Genomic DNA, 20808 nt, shown 5'->3' with positions numbered 1-20808 from the left:
TATACCTAACTGATGATCTCTTTAAACAATAACCTGACAGTTATTTAGTAAGGAAAGAAGATGATAAAGAAATACCAATAAATTGTAGGTTAATTTTAATTTCTTGTACCAGAAGTAAATATTAGAACACTTCATTGCGTCAAATTTAAAAGTCGTTACAGCCTGCAGAGCTGTTGGTGAAGGATTTAAACTTTTCTTCAAATTCTTGCCATGAACAAATACCATCTTCACATATTGACATTAAGGGTTCCTCATTTAAATAGAATATAACATTATAATCCTCTTCTTCATCGATTGCACATCTGTAATAAAATAATGTATATTCATCATTGTTTTTCATACATGCATATCACATTCAGATCCAATAGTCGCAAGAATCAAAAGCCATATATACATAAGACAAAGACTACCTCTTTTCACTTCAAGATATAATCAGCATAATTACAGGAAACAGGATTCAAAGAAGAATCTTTAATTGACTTTTAAAATCTATACGGGTAGGGAAGAAACCCAACTTCTTCTGTATAAATTTTAAAAGTACCGTACCCGTTTAGATTTTAAATAAACAAAATATATCATAGGATTGTTATTTGCTTTGCCACCAGACTAACGATGCCAATAATATATTTTTTCATAGACTAAAAAGAGTATTTATTCCTAGTTTTGTCTATGGTCTGCCTAGTCATTATAAATAAATAAATTTAATTAAAACGTTGACGGTTTATCCAAATTCACGTTTTCACATGAATTCAAATTATTATGTCATAATACCTTCTACCATACTGCAGGTTCCTGTTTTGAGGTTTTCCACAAAATCGGGATCTTAATTCTTAATCGGGAGAAATCTGTGTAAATACTGCCACTAGAAGTATTCTAGTGGCAGTATTTGCACAGATTTCTCCGATAATGTCTGGAATCTGAGCTGAGTCAAACAAAACCCAGATAGTGATTCTAAGTTTTATTAAATGTTTTAATTTGATGAATTCGAAGTAAAGTGGACAGTTAATTTTTTTAACAAAAATGTAATGGTATCAATTGATTTGCGAATCATAGAGTTGCATTACAGTACAATATTTATATAGACGAATTATATCGACGTTAAAAAAAATTAATTAATATAAACAACAGTTAACTTTCCCAAAGTTATTGTTAAAGTTACTTAATGAATAAGAGCTTTCACACCGAGTGCAACAACTAAGCTGGGTTAAGTTCCTGTTTTCCCTTGGGCTACAGGGGTCACACAGATTAACAACTTCTGGTTACCGTCATCGGTTCCTTAGAACTAGGACTGCTAGATATACAATATTTTATTTATATGTTAAAAAAATTGTTTCAAGGTTTACTTATGTATTAATGGTATAGACCCATATGTCATTTGGGCCTTACATTAAGTATCTGTACCTATTTTTAGAATGTAATTACACATATTTTTTTAATAAATTTATTTATCGAAAAACAATTAAAACCTTAGGAGTTAGGAATGACATTGCACACATAGGAAAACAAACACAAAGTAAAAAGAATCAGTTATTAATAAAACCATTTATATTACCTGTTTAAAACTGCAATAAAATTCGCCGAAAACGCTGTTATTTTGCTACTTCTCCACTGCCTCTCAGAATTTCTATACGCGCCCGTGAGTTGTTCTTTATCTTTGAATAAGCCCAATGCTGTGTACGCCATAGATAATGTCGAAGCCTGCGTAATATAAGCCACCATTCTTTTCCCCTTTCCAAGTTTAACTTGTTCAAATTTACCAAATAAGTCTGCCAGGGGAATTCTACCTAAAATGTCGTTCTTTGGCGTACCGTAACTATCTTTATAATAATTATGTAAATCCTCCATATATTCAAGAGCTTGTAAGTCTTTCGTTGTAAAAATAGCGCACCAGGGGCTCAGTTTTTTTTCAAACCCAGATGAACTATAGCGACATAAGTTGTACAGAGATAAAATGTCTTCATCAGTTAAATCGTAGTTGATACCAGTGCGTCTTTGAATTCTGTCTTTTAACTGTAATAAAACAAAAAACTTCTTGTTGAAATACTTTCAAGAAATCATACGCGTATAAGGATAAAAGCGAGAAAACCAAACTTACGATTAGGTAATCTGAACTGCCATGATATTTTAATGATTCAATAATATCGTGTGTATTATTTTTCTTATTACACCACTTGGAATCCTGTGGATATAAAAAATAATAATATTCAATAAAGGTAACTGACATGGTTATAAACCCTGTGACTATATGACTGGGTTATAAACCCAAATTAAGAAGCCGGTCGATGAATTTATTGTGGGCATAAAAAAAATGTAAAACACTGACGTACCAAAAGCAATTTGAATTGAATCTTAATAAAACCTTAAAATTAATCGTCGAAAAAGTATTTAGAAAGTAATTGTATATGTATCGTAACTATTTAAGAAAAAATCCAACTTACGGTGAATAAACTTGTTAAAGAATCTAAATTTGAACCAGATTTTAAGCCTTCCATCAATCCTTTGGCGCTATCTTTCATTACTGCATCATTACTATCAAATAATTGGATTATGTACTGAATATCTTTCGACTTTTCTAGCAACTTGGGAAATGCTTGCTTTAATCTTCTGCCAATACCTAACATTTCTTTATAACCCTCATCAGCAACGCTATTTGGTTTATCAAACAAATTATCATCGATCGGCCAGTCTTTTAAATTTTCTACATCTTGAGCGCAAAGTGAACAATTTCCATTGATATAACTTGTCTCCAAAAAATGTCTAGTAGCAATGACTTTCTTCATGTTTTTTGCCGTATCAAGGTCAGGGTTACTTTTCCCATGACGAAATAAACCCCAAATGCTTACTGCTTCACAAGCTATAAACAGAAAATGTTTTCCATAAAAACATACTTTTGATCTACATTTATAGGTGTTGACAATATTATTCAATACTTACATTTAATTTTTATTCTTGAATCTCGTATGTCGCCCCTTACAACATTATAAGGAGTAGCGGTCGCAAAATAATTATAAGGGCACCCACTGTTCCAGAAGCAAATGCTAGCAGAACAAACTTCAAACATAAATACAGACAAACTTAATAAAATGAGAGAGCACATGTTAAATGGAACACAGATTTGCCTCGCTACAATGTTGAATGACGACTAAATAACACTGAAGAGTATCCTCAAAATGGAAGCAAAATATCAACCAGTTTTTACAAAAAAGATCATTGCAATTTTGAACGATGTATTTGTGCATGATGCATTGCTAAAATTAGAACGATTTCAAATTGATGAAATACTTATGTTTTTTCTTAAAATTATTTTGTTCAACTACTTACGATTGATAAAAAAATTTGAATGTTCTTATTCGAAACAACAAATAATTGAATTGAATCGAAAATTGAAATCATAGTGAATAATCTTTAATAAAACAGGAACTGCTCTGTTAAAGAAATAGGAACTTTGTGAAAAGAATAAACAGGTCGCCAAATGGTTAATTAAACAAAAAAAATTACCATACTAAAGTTATAGGAATTTAGATTATTGAGTTTGAGTATCCATTTAACTAGCATACGCGTGCCACACGAAAGCTTTACAAAGCATTTAATAAAAGGAAACAATCTTGTTTAATAAAATTACGAAGAACTCATCAGATTTTAGTAGCATATTAAGTGTGAAGAAAAACTGTTTTTGAACGGTGGTAAAACTCCTTATGAAATTACATAGCTTTGCATACACCGCCAACCTATATTTGTGTCGATGATGATTTCATTACAGGTTCTATTTTGTTCTTCTAATCAATTGACTTAATATGTTTTATTTTATTTTTCTTCCTTCCATTCTATCATAATAAATCACCGATCATGTTAACGACTCATTTTAAGCAATAATAAAAATGAACATAAATATATAATAAAACACACTTTTATTCTAAGTTAAGGATAATTGTGAAGTTGACGTTATTAAAGAATATGCTGCAGTGTTGTTTATTACTGCTTCTTCTGCACTGACGCTTTGTAAGCGGGACAAAACATAGTTTTAAGTAATTTATTTGACATCAACCCATTGGTTGATTGGTTGGTTTCACAACATTTTGTGTAACCAAAAGATATGAAAATTTATTAAGTGGTGTTTAAATGTCCCATAATAATGAATAAAAAAAAATTGAATTTGGATAAAATAATATAAATTTGTGTAAATTAAATATAGTTTTGATCTAAAAAAAATGACCTTTGTTTAAAATGTTTTATTGCATACATTTTCAAATGTTTTGTTTTCGAAGGGCCGGAACATTTCCTCGAATTCTTTCCAATTGCAAACTCCATGGTTACAGATTGCCTTCAGCGGGCTCTCATTCATATAAAACGCCACAACATAGTTGTCAGCTGTTTTTTCACATCTGTAATAAAATTATAATTAAAGTGAATTTTGGTTAAGTATTTTTCCCACTACCCAAATATTGAAGTTATAGGAAAAAATTATGAACTAAGTAATTCTACAATACTGGTTTGCTTTTATAGGAATAGAAAAAATAATCGTGTAATTCAAGCGTTAATAGGCATGTGAACACTAGAACTGACCTGTGCAGAACAGCAACTAAATTACCATTAAAAGGGGCATGCTCACTAGTTCTCCACTTTCTATTATCATCTCTAAAATTTGCAGTAAGAATTGTATCATCTTTAAATAGGCCAAGACCGCTATAAGCCATACTAAGGTCAGGACCACGACAGAATTGTAGTGTTATTTTATTATCAGGTCTCTCTTTCTCCAATCTAAAAGTTTTCAGTAGATCTGCAAGAGTAACCTGTCCAAATTCTTCATTCCATGAATTTCCATATCCCTGGTTATAATATAAGCGTAAATCTTCACGATACTCTTGGATTTTTAAATCTTCTTCATCAAACAATGCGCACCATGGACCAGCTTTGTTATCCACTGCTGACCATCGACAGACATCATATAAGAAAGTAATATAATCATAGGTAAAACCTAAACGTTTCTCGATCCTATGCTTGGACTTGAAACAAAAAAAAACTTCTTAAGTTTTTGTAAAAAAAATACGACAAAATAAAAGTTGAAGGACGCTTAGTTGTCCTTTAACTTTTATTATTTTGTTTTTTTAAAATAAGGTACTGTGTGTAGTTTAATATATAAATAAATCAAAATAACAATATATATATATATATATATATACCTTTATATATTCTGGCGTAGCTTTATACTTTTCCGATTGAAGAGAGGTCGATTTGTTAGTCGTCACTCGTTTCTTATACCTTGCGCAGTCCGTAGGCTGTAATTTCAGTAGAATTTTAAATTATTACTGGATTTTATAAAGTTCACACATTCATTCAACTTTCAGATTTATGTACATTTCTTTGATTGCTAATCGACGTTCTTAAGGTGAGGTGAAAACATCGCGAGGAAACCTGCATATTTAGGCAACTAGTTGTGTAACCATGATCCAACATCGTGGTGGAATTCAGTGGTGGGAAACCCCGGGCTCCTCTTCCGAGAAGCAAGTATGCAACCTGGATAAATGCTAGGGGGATAATAATTTTCCCAATATCTATGATTTTCCGTTTATGATTATTATGATAATAATGGTAAAAGGACTGGTTTAAGTATTTACCATCGTCACATTAATTAGTGTTGAGTAATTAATATGAAGACCGGGCTGTTTTAGGCCATCAACAAATTCATCAATACTTTCAAGTACATATGGCAATGAATTAGATTTAAAAATGTATGTAGATTCCAGACTCCAGGGTAAGTCTTTGTAAGCCTCCTTATATCTGTGTGCTATTGCGGCCATTGGGGACATTCCATTATTTGACGTACTACCATATTTGTCGGTAATCGTAGTACTATTTACTTTCCAATTTCGTAAGTTTTCAAGATCTTGAACACAAAGTGAGCCTTTGCCCTTTTCGTGGCTTAACAGTATTTCATTTCTAAGAGACATAACATTCTCAATATAATCAGAATATTTCTTATTCGGGTTTAGCTGTCCATGTCTTATCAATCCCCAAATACTGATTGCTTCGCAGCCTGGAAAGTAAAAAAATACAAATCATGAGAACAACAATATTTATCTTTGTCGAACATAAAAAATAAAAAGGTACATATACCTTTTAATCTCGCAACGTCTCTTATATCACCCCTATCGTTACTATAAGGAGTTTTAGTTGAAAAGTACCTATATGGACAATAATTATTCCAGAAACATGATAAACAATATACATTATTTATAAGCGGAATAAGACTTAATACACTGCGATTTATTCTTAAACATTTCATTTTTGTAAAACCAATTTCTTATTCATAATTATAAAAATGGCTAGAGAATTGCTAATTGCTAACTTGTTATAGTTTTATTTTTATTCAAGCATGAAATTGATTATTTTTAAAGTAGGCACTGTTTGATATAATAAAATGTAATAAAAATACTTTTCTTCTTTTTATTGGTCGATTCTCACATGGTAAAGAAAATCATCGCGAGCAATGATAAGTAATAACGATTCATTATGGCCAAGCCAGGCGGGAGTCACTCCGTGTACTCGTAAACATTTGACTTGCCATATCCAAGACACGCGAAAAAATGCAATCGGGACCAACACCATAATGAAGAAAGATGATGAAACTTTAAATTTAGAATTTAAGTTAAACCATCTGATTAGTATACCGTACTTCGGTTTTTATCTGGCTAATAATAAATAAGTAATCAGTCAAGCTTTATCAATAATAAATTTTATGTACCATGATAAACGTCATTTTATTACTTATTGTTACTCTACGTATTTCTATTGTTATGGGTCCACCCAGCTGTTGTATTAAGTCAGTTTGTGCCATGGTAATTAACTACCAATTTTATAAACTTATTTGTTTTTAAGACATTTTTTTCAGAAGATCCTTTAATAAATTAATATTGTAACTACTATTGTTATAAACGAAAACTTCTTACACATTTTTGTATAAGTACTACATTATTAAGGGTACGTAAGGATGACCCAAATTGTTTAAGGTACTTGATACGCAAACCCATTTGAATCTGGGATACAAAAAGTGCTCGAAGTATCTGACATTATCACTTGATACATACGGGTGAGCGACATATCACTGATTAACCAGAAAATCCCTCGTCAGAAGTGCTTGACAAAAACAGGGGATGGTAATTTACCACAGCCAATTTTTTCGAGTCACGTTTGCCGGCGACGAGGTGACAACATGACAATTGTTTCTATGACACATTATTCCTGGAGAAAAAAATATAAGTATGTACTTAAAATTATCGTAATTTTATTACAGGGTTCAATTTCTACTTTTCTTTTATTTAAAGATCATTTTTCACCAAATAAAAGCAGGAGAAAAAATTAAGTATGGATTGTAATTTTTTTAATGTACACTTTAATGTTTTCAATTTAATTGTGTGCCATGAATTATAAAGCAAACACAAGTATAGAAAACAAGCAACAAAAGCTACTGTTCTAATTGTTGATGAATTTTAATGAGATTTCGGGAGTATTCTACCTAATCTATTTATTTTCAGACTGTTTAAAATAAAGTCGACACAAGTATCCATGTCAACGTAACTGCAGGTGTAATCAATTAGTTTCGAGTCAACACCGCTGAGAGGCAGATGGGAAAACATGCAACTTCAGTTGGCAAAAACACGCAACTTCACTTAGTAAAAAACAAACAACAAATGTAACTGAAATTGGGAACACAAATGCGAAATTTATGATGACATTTTGTTGGTGTTATAACCAAATTGAAGCTAATTTGTTCTTGGTTATAGACATAATTATTCTTGTACCGTGTTATTTTTGGCACATTTTGAATAGAACGTAAGATGCGACTAAGGAAATCAACCCAGTTGCAGTTATGCTCCAATTAGACGGGCTTTTATCTGTAGTTGTTTGTTTGCGGCCAAGCAATTACTTTAGACCTTGTTGTAAAGTTCCCTAGATAGGAGAAGTAATGCACACAGTTAGAAATAATCTTTTAATATTGCCGCTTCTGTGCTGGTCTCGTAGCGAAGAAAAACTCAGTGCATATCATGTTCCACTTATTTCGCGCAGATTCTTGAGGTAAAAATTTTATTTCATACATTTTTACTTGGCTCAACTTCTGAACCCTCTTAAATTAATTAATTGGCTGAGCTATTTAAAGAAAATTTGCAAAAGAATAATTCAATCATCTAAACTTATCACATAATTTATTACATTTTCTAAAAATCTATTTTTGCCGTTGTTTAAAAATACTTTTATCCTTCCCGCAATTCTACAGAGAAGCAGAAATATATGCGAGGAAATTAACAAATCCACGAGGCGGCATCATTTTTTGATTTCCGTGGTGTTACCGAATATTACTCGATTTACGATACAAGCCTTATCTGAATAAATTTAATTTATTTCTCGATTCTTGCCAAACTGAAAAGGGATAAGGTTTTGAGGTTGTCGTCTTCATTCTTATTCTGAATATGCTCAGTTATAAGAATACTACATTTCTTTTCCATGGATGTCGTACAAGGCGACTAAGGGATAGGCTTATAAAATTGGAATTATTGATTTAGGCAACGGTCTTACAACATATTTGAATCTTAATTCTAATACTTGAATTATTAAGCCAAACAGCTGAACTTGTCGTACATGACACATAAGAAATATACAAACATCGTGGCAAAATGATAGATTTCTCTCTGACTTCATGAGGAGGAGGCATGATCATTTTATTACGGTATGTAATTTTCCTCCTGACTTTAGTCTCGGTTGCATCCTCACCACTCTGGAGAGGAGCTCGGGGTACGCCTTCCATCATGGATCCAGGATTTTACGTCTGACCCAGCTTTATTGGATCGATCATCAAACAGGTTTCCTCACGATGGTTTCCCTCGCCGTAATATCATATTAATATTTTTATATAGTTACTTTTTATAAAGATAATAAAATCGGCCAAAATAGTATACTTTTACCATGAAAGAGTAATTTGAAAAAAATAAGGTAAGAAAACGAACATTCAATATGTTATAATATATATTAGTGAATCTTTTACATGGGTCTATTATTAAATAATTCCTTTATTAACACACAACAAATATTATAACATACATTTTCATGAAAGACAGCTAATATAAATTCCTATGTTTTGCGATGAAGATGTAGCGAATGGAAAAGAAAATAATTTGCAGAATCACAATGAAGATATATTCATAGAAATTATGAATAGGTTTCGTGTAAGTTCTATGTATTTGCTAAACAACATTTCTACCTAAAGCCCGTCACTACGATATGCCTCTTTCGTGCCCTTCTACAAACGCACACACACTGCTAAATACAATACGTCTACAGTTACAACTTTCTCTTCATAATTCTGATTAGTGTTATTTCCAAGTAAAACTCGGTAGAAGACGATATTTTTTTAAATATACCCTGAATGAAGCGGGACTGGCAATGACACCACAAAATAGTGGTGACTCGATTTCATATTAAAACGCCACGATGACATTTGAGGTCAAAAGGTCTTTGTGCAAACCATATGAGCCACATTCATTCCTGTAATTAGGAGATACTAGTGAATACCGAGTATACTTACTTGGATCTATAATCTTTTTAACATGGGTCCACTTTTTAATTGATAACGTCAAATTGACAATTCCAAATCCATTCATTAAAATAGCTGTAATCTGTCATATTAATAAGTATATGTCATATTTATGTAAAAGAGCAACGCATGTTTTCGAAGATTCAACAATTAACATATATTTAACGTATGTTATTAAAACAGCAGCAGTAGTTAACTTAGCACATAGTATTATTTTGGCGTCATAAGAAATTTTCATAATTTATATTTCAATAGGTTCCACAAAATTGAGACTTATCGGCGATGAGAACAGTCTCCAAATTATCATTTAAATATAATACGTATGTATGTTTATGCTTATAATTCATCAAACTATTATGAACCCTCTTAACTAATTACCTAATAATTATTTTATAAAAAATAATGTGCTCATGTTTCAACAGAATTTGATATAAATTGTATTGTCTATGTCATCTACACGTAAGAATAAACTAGTAGCTTCTCGCATTTGGAGACACGCATTGGATACTTTACTTAAAATACCTACGCGTTAAGATGATGTTTTGTAAAATGAAAAAGCTTTACTTTTATTACCATAAGAGGATACAATCATGGTTAAAATACTCATAAATTTTAAAGTATCCACCGCGGTCAAAAATTCTTTAATTAATAATCCATGCTAGTTACTTCTTCGTTCTTTCCTAATTGTGATATTTTAAATTTAAAATCCTCTTATGTTAATAATAGTCCTTGTGACCATGAAAGCTTCAAATCATATCGTTAATGCGAAATTAATACATATGGCTTGAATTTATCCTATGTTGTGATTAAATAAACACCTATAAGTATTTAGACATTAACATAGCATAGTAGGTAACAAGAATACAAACAGATTTATATGTAGGTAGATATTATACTATACAATAGTTTATTTATACACTCGTAAACGTATTTACAAACATCGGCTTAGTTCAGTAGAACCTTCCGCTCGTGGAACATCCAATTTTGCAGGCCAAGATCAAAAGCACAAATATTCGGTTACATGCAATTACAATACGCTGAAGGTAACATTAATATAACTTCCAAGATTATAAGTTTACGTCAAAATATAACAAGAAACATTTATAATTTTAACTACCTTACTTAAGAAGCAACGAATTCTAATAGCAAACGATACTAATTATATCTAAACAATATCTTAGTTTAAATCATACCAACAAATATGTGTTGATTGATAAGATTTTTAATTTGTAGAAGTTTCTTTATTTCATGAAACCTTCCATCCTTTCATGAAGCTAAACTTAATTTTTAAAGTGTAGTTAAACTTTTGAAGAGATGAAATCACAACGTAAGTGTGTGATTTTTTCAGAAAACTACCTAGGTTTTTTGCAAACTTTCTTTTTCATGTTATTGATAAAAATTTGCGCATTTAAAACAATAAGATTCTATTTTATTTGCTGTTATAAAACTCATATATTAAATTCCATTTGGTCCTTAATACGAACAAGATTGGTTTTCATTTTAAAGCTATTTGAGAAAAAAATTGCCTGGATTTTATATTTTATCTAACAATTAATATGTCTCGTTGTCTCATAAATATTAAAGTAATAAATAAAGTTTATAATAGCACATATAAATAATGAAAAAAGCTTTTAAATAATCTAAAATATATTTACTAATAAAAGTGTATCATAAAGATAAAATTTAACAACTATTAAAAGTATCAGATCCCTACTCCAGCTCGCAATATACATGGATACGGCTACTTAACACCTATAGAATTAATAATACTAATACATATTTTCCTTTATTGTTATCATGATCAACAATTATTTAATGTTGCTCCATAAAACATTTTAAGTTTGAAATCGTAACAATTATTTTTTTAATACAACGGTTTCAATGATGTTTCAACCTGTACTGTGGCGCCTCAACCATACATACTCGTAAATATTTTAGAATACTTGTTGTCCTTTCGGTTACAAATAAAGAAGATAAATGAAAAGGCGAGTTACTGTACATGATTTGTAATTAACATGCTAGGTCAGACCAGACCAATATGAAATATTACGCCTCATCACACAAATGAAAACTGTCCTGTTGGGAGCCGACGTTTAAATGTTTCAACGACATTAAAAGACAAATCGATAAAATTTAAAATAATAAATGAAACAAAAATGTTTAATTTAATATTAAGCTTGAACGGAAGAATAACGCCATTTTTAAAACACTTATTAAAGTTTTCAATAATAAAAAGAATACAAAAATAACACTAACATTAATAGCAAAAAAGCAAGACGATATTGGAAAGAAATGATCGCCTACCAAAAAGGAACCGTGTCAAGAAATCACATAAATTTAATATACAGGTAACTGTAAACAATATAATGTTTGAGGAAAATTGTATTCTATTAACAGTTACAATTAGGAGTGGTATTGCCTTGCGGCTGTTCTGTCAAGCGCTGGCCACGAGCGCCGCCGGCCAGCATGGCGGGCTCAGAGTCTAGACTTTCTGACATCTTGTCGCAGATTATATCCACCAAACGCTCGAAGACGGCCTGAAAAAAAAATACAAATGAATGACTTAGGGCAGTAGGAACTTGTCAGACATACTTACTTAGTAATAAAATTGCCTGGTATCAGATGTTCTGTTCATCCTGCATCATCATTTCCTCAATATATAATGCAACAAAATTGTAGCGAACTGTCATTTCTTCCATTTCTTTGTAAATTTTTATATAATTAAAATATGGATGAAAAGTATATACTTCTAGAGAACCGGAACATTTATGATTTAAAAACGGAAAAATACATCTGTATTGTAAATGTTATATTATTCAAGTGAGATTGAGGAACATCATTTATTTATCACATATTTTCAAAAGCACTTAATACACGCTTTACTTTTAGATCTTTTACTTTGTATTCATCAACTCATATTTCAACATTTACCTTGACATTGATATTTTCCTTAGCACTGGTCTCATAAAACTCCACGCCAAGTTGTTCGGCCAGCTGTCTGCCGCGCTCCGAACTGACCACGCGTTCTTCTTCCATGTCGCACTTGTTTCCTACCAATATTACTTGTGCATTGTCCCATGAATATGTTTTGATCTGCGTTACCCTGTAATAAAAAATAGGTAATATAATATTATATTAAGTAATGTTATTATTATTTGATTTTAAAAACACCTATTTTATTTATACCTTATCTAGTCCTAAAAAGTTTTTAATTGATATCAGATTTTTTTATAACTTTACATCGTGACAATATTGCATGCACCCTTTATTAAAATTGCTTATAACAAAAGAAAAGTCGAGATTAGAATTTGATTAAGAAAATATTTGTTTAATATAAACGCCTTTAAGACATTAACATCAACAGGATAATTATAAAAAAATATATATATTATTTATTATTTATATTTAATAATATAAATTGATTATTAACGTGTCTCAAAAAATGTTACACGATTCATCCTAAATACAATGAACATTTATATACTGGGCAGTTTTTAGTCTTGAGTTGCGATTATTTCACCAATATTTTGATGTACGCGAGTTACTATATAAATGGCGAAATCAAAAATTGTCATCATGCTCATTACACAGTTGACACTATTTCTCTTTTGAAGACTTGGTAACCTTGTCGGAACACCTACCAATCCTGAACGCTGTTGAAGCTCTCTTCATTGGTTATATCGTACATAAGTATGAAACCCATAGCGCCGCGGTAGTAGGCTGTAGTTATAGTACGATAACGTTCTTGACCTGCTGTATCCTGAAACACAACATTTGGAGCTTAGTATTAATTATACTCTAGCATAAGTAAATTTCGTCCCAAAAAAAGTAAATGTAAATCAATGAAATGAGATAAATTGCTACCATACTCGACAAAATTTAATTTCGTCTTCGGCAATATAATCAAGATCAGAAATCTCTTCGAATGATTTTACTTATGTATAAAAATAGTAAAATTAAACAATTTGAGTAAATAATTTTTCTTCAGTTGAAGCAAGTAATTGGTAACGCAATGATTAATGATTACAATTTCACCAAAAATTAAATAAAAGCAAGAGAAATCTTACCTATATTATGCTTTAAGTGGTAAATAATAGATCAATTAATAAGTAAAAACGTATAAAATGAGTAGGCTGTATTTGTTCTTAGTGCAACTAAGTGCTGTACATACTAGTAGGTACTTACTTACTCTTATATGTATTTATGAAAAAGTTAGTGTGACAAAAATGAAAAAAAAGAAATATGGTTGTCATAATATCTGACTATTCCAATTGCTACTTTACTTACCCATATTTGCAGTTTTACGCGTTTGTCATGGCGAAAGACAGTTTTCACCTTGAAGTCGATACCGACGGTAGAGACGAAGGCCGACGTGAAGGAATCATCCGCATAACGGAATAGAAAACTAGAACAATAGATACGTCAATTAGTTGCCATGTTATGGGTTAAATTATCAGAAAAAAAAGAATGAACGAAGTCAAAAAAGAAAGTCTAAATATACACATTTCTATTAAATTACGAACATCCTTAATATACATATATAATTAATTAGCTTATGTCCGCATGAAAATTCCTTATCCATACTTCACTTTATGTACCAATGCAAAATTTCATGGAGATCGGTTTAGTGGTATTGATGTGAAAGACGGACAAACCAACAAACTTCAACATATATAAAATTAGTATGGGTATTGATATTGTTGTACAAAATAAATCATGTTAACTTGAACCTAGGTGTTGACGGTAGAAAACAAGAACATTCTAACTCTCCGCTTAGATGTCGAGATGTAAATAATTATTTAAAAGTCAACAACTGAGAATTGAAAAGGCGCTATAAGAAAGTAAACCTTTATTCTTATTAGACACAACCAATACTAGAAGAAGTATTAAATGTAGTTCTATATAACGGAACAGAAAACTAGAACAACGCATTATCCTCAGTTAATGAAGTGTCTGCTATAATAGAGAACGTGCAGCAAAATGCGGGGGTAGCCGATGTTCCTACCTATCCAATTTAGCTCACTAATAACCGTTAAGGAGAACCTATATTAATGATACTATAGATATATTTACTTGTACTCTTTATAAAGTTAAGAAAATGCTTAACTCAATTATAAGCTCACAAGATGTAAAATCCTGTAACTAGTTAATTTCTCAAAATCATCTTTCTATTTTTTCTTATTTGTTTATACTTTCTGTTTTTAACAAACAAAACATCTCTCTTTCAACAAACAATTGTGAAATGTATAAAGATTCATTTCACAATTTTTCATATTTTCCAATATTTGTATCGGAATAGAAACTTAATTTGAATAATAATATTTTCTTTACCTAGTTTTTCCTACTGAGCTGTTTCCAATGATGAGTAACTTGAACATATAGTCAAAATTTTGGTCCGCCGCGTCTTTCTGCCACTTCATATCCGTGCCACCCATCTGAAAAATTAACAGTTGCAGGTTTTATAAGTCGATTGATTTTTCTGACATTTATTTTGTAATGTATAGGTATAATCAATTTAAAATCGATCTAGCACAGGCTTGTCACCTCCTCTTCAACTTTGGCGTCATCATAATTAATTTTATCAGTACACTCTTTAACATTCATTGCTATTATTACAAAGTCGGTTTAAACATTGCCACTAACTACCCTTTTCCACATTCAGTTTACAACTGACTATGCATATCGCTAATACAATGCTGAACCGTTGAGTTCACTGATATCGATTAAGTGAAAACGAACTTTATTGCCATGTGTTACCACACACGAACTATGGGTTAACTTAGCATTTATGCTACAAAACGAAACGGCTTATCTTTTTGTTGATAAGGTGGAAACAGTGATGCGTATTAGTAACACAATAAGGTACATTACCGAAATATACTTCACAACATGTATTTAAATGTATGACAAAATTAAACTATGTTGATAACGTAATCCTACGCAAAAACCATGTTCTTGTATGAATATATTCTGGACATCCTATGAATTCAAAAGAGATCAAAATCACCAGTGGATAAAACGAAAGTTATAAGTACCATATAACTCAATTTCATCGGTCGTGAGATTGTGTCAGGCGTTCTCAGGGACCGCTTTCGATCGACATTTACGATACCAACTGCATACAGATTCTAGTTAATGTATATCATGAATCTTTATTTTAAATATTAGGGATGATTTGATTTTGCTTAACTATTAAAAATATATTTAATATAGCAGTAAAGTATTATTATATGATTTTTGTCTCTTGTCATCACAATAGCTTTGTTTGTCAGTGTATGTAATACGATACGGTCGGCTCCCCGAAGTGAAACCAATAAAGAGTTATGCGTAGGATGTGGTTTTATACTGACTCTAATCATATCTCTACACAACACAAAGAGGAATGTAGGTATACTATAATATTTTACCATATTTTCCGAGGAGGAACAGAGTATGCATTTGAACATAATTACTGAGTAATAAAGCGAAGTTTATCTAAATGTTGTTTAGAGTTAATAAAAAATCTCGATTATTCAGTATGTTTTCTCAGTGCAGACATTTTATGAACTATGGCGCCCAACGTGTTACATATTCATCTTTTCATACTCAGTACCGTAGTGAGCAAGTTATATTTTTTTTCGTTGTGTTTCAATATTTTGTAAGATGTTTAAATTAAAACCAAAAGATTTGTGGAAGAATATTTTTACTTTGCATAATAATACGTATATTTAACATAATTTTCTTTTTAACAGTACACCATCATTTGTACAAACATATTTTAACTGTTCTTATTTTATAAAAAAAATATATATATTATATATAAATATATACAGGACAAACTGCACAGATTGAGTAAGCCACGAACTAAGTGTGAAACTTCTGTAATAAAATACTAAGTTAACGATACTATATTTTATAATAAATACTTTACTTATAGATAAATATCCAAGACCAAGGCCAATTAAAAAAGTAATTTTTTGAAGAAAATCTTTATTTTCTGAAAAGCACATGAATGAATGGCTAAATAATTTATGTGCTTTTTTGAACTTCACTGATCTGTTACATTGACAACCTATGCCAATATAAAAACTAGCGCTGGCCGTATGGTTACGACAGTTAAACGATTAACCTTGAATATAAAAAACTACCTTTGTAATGTATGGAAATCAAGTGACCTTCTGTAAATTGTCACTGATATAGCCCTAGGACGAAGCTTTGGCAAGTAAATATAAATTAAATAAATATCTTTGGGACAAATACCTACTTATAAATATAAAATCCCTGAATGAATGTAAGAAAAATGAAATAGGAAGGTACTTAAATAATATATAGAGTTCACATTATTAATAACTGAATAACTGATCGCTAATAATGTGGATAAAAGCGATACAAATACTCAGTAACTGAGAAAAAAAAGCTAAAGATATAATAGATATATGTAATGTAAAAATTTTATAAACGAACCTTTTATCAGTCTTTTCGAAGTGACGCAATAGAATCGTTAATAAATTACGATTTGATAATCGCTGAAAAGATTTTCAGCAATATAACAGCTCACCACGCCGAGTAGCGCCGTTCCTCTCACATTCACACAACAAAATGAGACAGTCTTAGTTTTACGCGTTTATCGATTTCCCTAAGATGTTTTGCAAAATTTTGAAACACCTACGCTTTAAACCCCCATAAAAGTAATATCGAGTAGCCACAAATCTGAGTATACACTTCCACAACCTCGGATCGTTTAAGCACACAAAATCGATATTTTAATGTATTTCGTAACCCACCATTACTTCACACTTCTCGATTTTACTAGAGACACAAGATTACACGTTTTGTATTTGTTTTCCTGGACAGTATTCCAACTTTAAAAATAAACCTAATACATGAGGGAGTAATGTGTAACAATCACAGCTGTTAACTTGTGCAAACTCCCTCTTATAGTGATATTGGGGATGGGAAGGAAAAATCAAGATGGCGGTCAGGTGCGCGCGCAGGGACCCGCGCAACTTGTCAAACATACAATAAGACAAATCGTACCTTATCATCAATGAATGTAAAATATTTTCCAGATTTTATGATCACATTGAAATCAATGTCTGTATTTTTTGTTTTAATTCATTCAACAAAACGTTGAATTCATTGTCCGATTTATCCTTGGATTATGAATACCCAATTCAAGTAAAGCAACGTCAACTTAAGTCTATTTGTAGAAACCAGCATTATTAGAGGCTGTCCCCTATCTTATTTATCGTTATTGTGATATGATGTTTCCAGACACAATCTTTTAGGGAACTATTCAGATTTTTTTGATTTACTAGTTATTTTATAGCTATGATGATCTCAAATAACTTTATTTACAGTTCAGATAAAAATAAATATCTCTTATTTAAAATTTTAAAACTTCATAATATAAACACCAATAGGTATACCTAAATAATAATATATGAAGCACTAATTGTCGGCGTTTTTTTCCTTTTTTGCTCATATGATATTCATAAAAAAGAGATAATTTAATATCATTTCCTGTACTTTGCAAATGGTCTGGTGATATGTTTGATTTTTTTTTGTAATTTTTACTGACAAGTCAACTAATATCTTCTTATTTAATTCTGCAACCGATTTATTTTTTTCTATTTCGCCAATTTTATTCTAGAAACATGGCGTATTATAAAAAGATAATTTAGTTATAAGGTAAAGAATACAAAATGAACCTTCGGAACAAGGAAGAATCCGGGCCACCCGAGCAGCCTTTGATGGGGCCCTTGACCTCGTGTTGACCTAATTACAGAGTGCAGCTTCCTATTACTCGCACAATCGACATGCGCTCGTTTTTTTACATAATTTCATAGGAATATCACGTTTACCTCTAACGGGGTAGACAGAGCCATCAGTATTTAAAAGATCCAAAGGACGCGGCCAGCTGCATGGCTAGCCAGAAGTTATTTTTTATTAGATTTTTGGGAAGAACTAAATTAAAGTGATTTTAAACGCTAATGCCAGCTTGAGTATGTGACAATTTAAAAATATTTAAAAATTGAAATTGATTGGATGAAATTAATCAAAAACAGCCAATTTTAAAAACTAACGTATAAAAATTTACAGAAAATCTTGAACCCAATAACGCCTTTAAAAAAATACCCGTTCCTAACCGAAACACTGAGTTCACGCCATCTATTTGAAACATTGGCTACTAACAAAATGATATACGAAAAGCCGAGTGAGCAATGTCGACATAAATTGTTTTCAAATACTTTAGGTTGTTTTATGTATTTTAAAGATGGCGTAATTGATAAATCAGAAAAATAAGTTTCGCTCATAATCCGAAGTTGCATGTTATTAATATCTACTTTTTGTTTTTAAAAGTAATTACGGATACTCAGAGATGTTTAATTATGAATTGATTATATATAGGATTAAATACCTGGGTGATAAAAAATAATCAACCAAACTATTTTACATTTTTATTACATCCAAACAACCAAACTATTTTTATTACATCAAGGAAAAAATATATAACTAGAACTTAGATTAAGGAGAAACTTTGTACAACCTTACTTATTTTTGAAGAAATAAAACTAGTGCAGAAAGTCATGAACAAAACCTAGCAAATAATATCTGCGGAGCAATAACTGTAGAAACTACGATTTATGATCATCATTATAATCGTATTATAATCAAACTGTACTGATGTTCTTCATTCTTCATAGGTATTAAACCTCTTCTTGGAAAAATATAATATAATTTTATTCGTACAATGCGATCTATTATTTAATACTAGCACGTGTTAGCAGACAAATAGTAGTTATTCTGGTTCCTCGAAACTCAGAAGTGATTTTATCAATGACTGCCAACCACTTCCGAGCAGTAATACTCGTATATGTGTCAAATTTTAGTGACTGCTTTAATATCATCATAAAAGTCCTGAAGAATATCGAAAACTGTGCATAAGCATTTTAAAGTAAAGTAGAAAGTGATAGAGACGTTCATCATAGTAAGGGTGGGTTGCATTGTACCCGTAGATCGGTATAAAGGTTTTGTTTTATTTCGAATTGTTATATTATGGTACATTGTAGTAATATGTATTTAAATGAAAATAAATACAAGCCATCACCCACGGCAAGTTTGATAGTTTCCTATTTTTATCGCTGAAATTAACTTTAACGAAAACTATTCTTTCCAACTTTTCATAAAAGGTGTTTTAACATCTACTATCTTAAATTTTACTGACACTTTTAATACTTTCTGATGTGCTAAGTACATATAATTTATAGCTTCCATTAGTATCCTACGATATCACTGCATCGTAAGTTTTGAACGTTAGTTGAACTTTAATAAGTAGTTAATATTTGATATTATTTTACTTAATATTGAGAACATATAATAGGCTAATAAACTTCGGAGTCTTCTTTAAGGCAGGGGCCATTAACCTGTTAGAAACCCGATACTGCAGGTTACCTCCAGCAGCTGATGGTTAACGGCAAGGTGGTAGATAAGCGGTACAGTCATCGTACCCTAATCAGAATAGATTCGTTTGTCTTCAATACTAATTCTCTCTTATACGCAGCTTCTAATACCCAGTGGAAGCCACCGCAAAGAGAAATCGGCGGTGGGAAACTGGGTATTAAAATAAGCTATACATGAGGAAAGCTGTGTTCACCCTAATGTGATAACGACCACTTTCACAAAAGCGAAGCAATAAAGAAGAAGACGTATCGTTCTACCTACTAACTGATTCATCAGTCATACAAGCCCAACTGTAATTTTAATTATCAAACTATTGTCATTAAACATTGTAACAGATAAGATACTAAACCAATTAAGAATTACAGTTTTATAGCCGACCTTTGAGTGTCGTCGAATTATATCTTTGCCAAAACCATTTGGTATGTCGCGTCGATCTACGCGCTCTGCGGAAATGTCGCCCGGCCAAGAATAGACTTAGCGTCGACAGGCGTGCGAGTAACGTCACGGCGCGTCATGTGTTTTGCTGGGCTCATGTGTCTCTGAAAAGAGTTTTACTAATTAGCAAGTCTAATTAAATAATGGTTGTGAGTGAAATAGAGCATCGGTGGTGAAAATTCGTGATGCAGCTGGAGGCATAGGTTCGAATTCTATCTCAGCCATGTACCAATGACACTTTTCTAAGTTATATATGCCATCGTAAGATTGTTGGAAAATTATAAATTAACGGATATCCATTGGCAATATTCTAAACGGTCCGACCAATCACATAAAAAGCTTTT

At 31.3% G+C, this 20808-nt stretch overlaps 3 protein-coding genes across 6 annotated transcripts; all 3 read right to left on the bottom strand.

The window, feature by feature from the left end:
- Window positions 1-95: 95 nt before the first annotated feature.
- Window positions 96-3131, bottom strand: LOC106132820 (multiple inositol polyphosphate phosphatase 1). Its single transcript, XM_013332359.2, has 5 exons — window positions 2935-3131; window positions 2439-2854; window positions 2096-2179; window positions 1553-2010; window positions 96-302 (listed from the first exon to the last, which is right to left on the bottom strand). The coding sequence occupies exons 1-5, from the start codon at window positions 3095-3097 to the stop codon at window positions 146-148; spliced, it is 1278 nt and encodes a 425-aa protein (XP_013187813.2). The 5' UTR covers window positions 3098-3131; the 3' UTR covers window positions 96-145.
- Window positions 3132-3389: 258 nt separating this feature from the next.
- Window positions 3390-6283, bottom strand: LOC106131803 (multiple inositol polyphosphate phosphatase 1-like). Its single transcript, XM_060945114.1, has 5 exons — window positions 6115-6283; window positions 5616-6034; window positions 4564-5003; window positions 4241-4382; window positions 3390-3425 (listed from the first exon to the last, which is right to left on the bottom strand). The coding sequence occupies exons 1-5, from the start codon at window positions 6281-6283 to the stop codon at window positions 3390-3392; spliced, it is 1206 nt and encodes a 401-aa protein (XP_060801097.1).
- A 2717-nt stretch (window positions 6284-9000) lies between these two features.
- Window positions 9001-20485, bottom strand: LOC106132829 (ras-related protein Rab-3). Of its 4 annotated transcripts, none has more exons than XM_013332379.2 (6): window positions 20408-20485; window positions 14918-15021; window positions 13874-13991; window positions 13228-13346; window positions 12518-12689; window positions 9001-12123 (listed from the first exon to the last, which is right to left on the bottom strand). In XM_013332379.2, exons 2-6 carry the CDS (start codon window positions 15019-15021, stop codon window positions 11977-11979), a joined length of 660 nt encoding a protein of 219 aa, XP_013187833.1. In that variant the 5' UTR covers window positions 20408-20485; the 3' UTR covers window positions 9001-11976. The 4 variants fall into 4 exon arrangements, with proteins under 4 accessions (XP_013187833.1, XP_013187841.1, XP_060801272.1 ...); XM_013332387.2 differs by lacking the exon at window positions 20408-20485 and adding an exon at window positions 17030-17509; XM_060945289.1 differs by lacking the exon at window positions 20408-20485 and adding an exon at window positions 17350-17509.
- Between the last annotated feature and the right edge of the window lie 323 nt (window positions 20486-20808).

This window comes from Amyelois transitella, chromosome 7, assembly GCF_032362555.1.
Source record: "Amyelois transitella isolate CPQ chromosome 7, ilAmyTran1.1, whole genome shotgun sequence".
In the NCBI taxonomy this organism is placed as follows: domain Eukaryota; kingdom Metazoa; phylum Arthropoda; class Insecta; order Lepidoptera; family Pyralidae; genus Amyelois; species Amyelois transitella.
The sequence above is the reverse complement of the archived record's forward strand: the minus strand, read 5'-3'. Positions and strand labels throughout refer to the sequence as shown.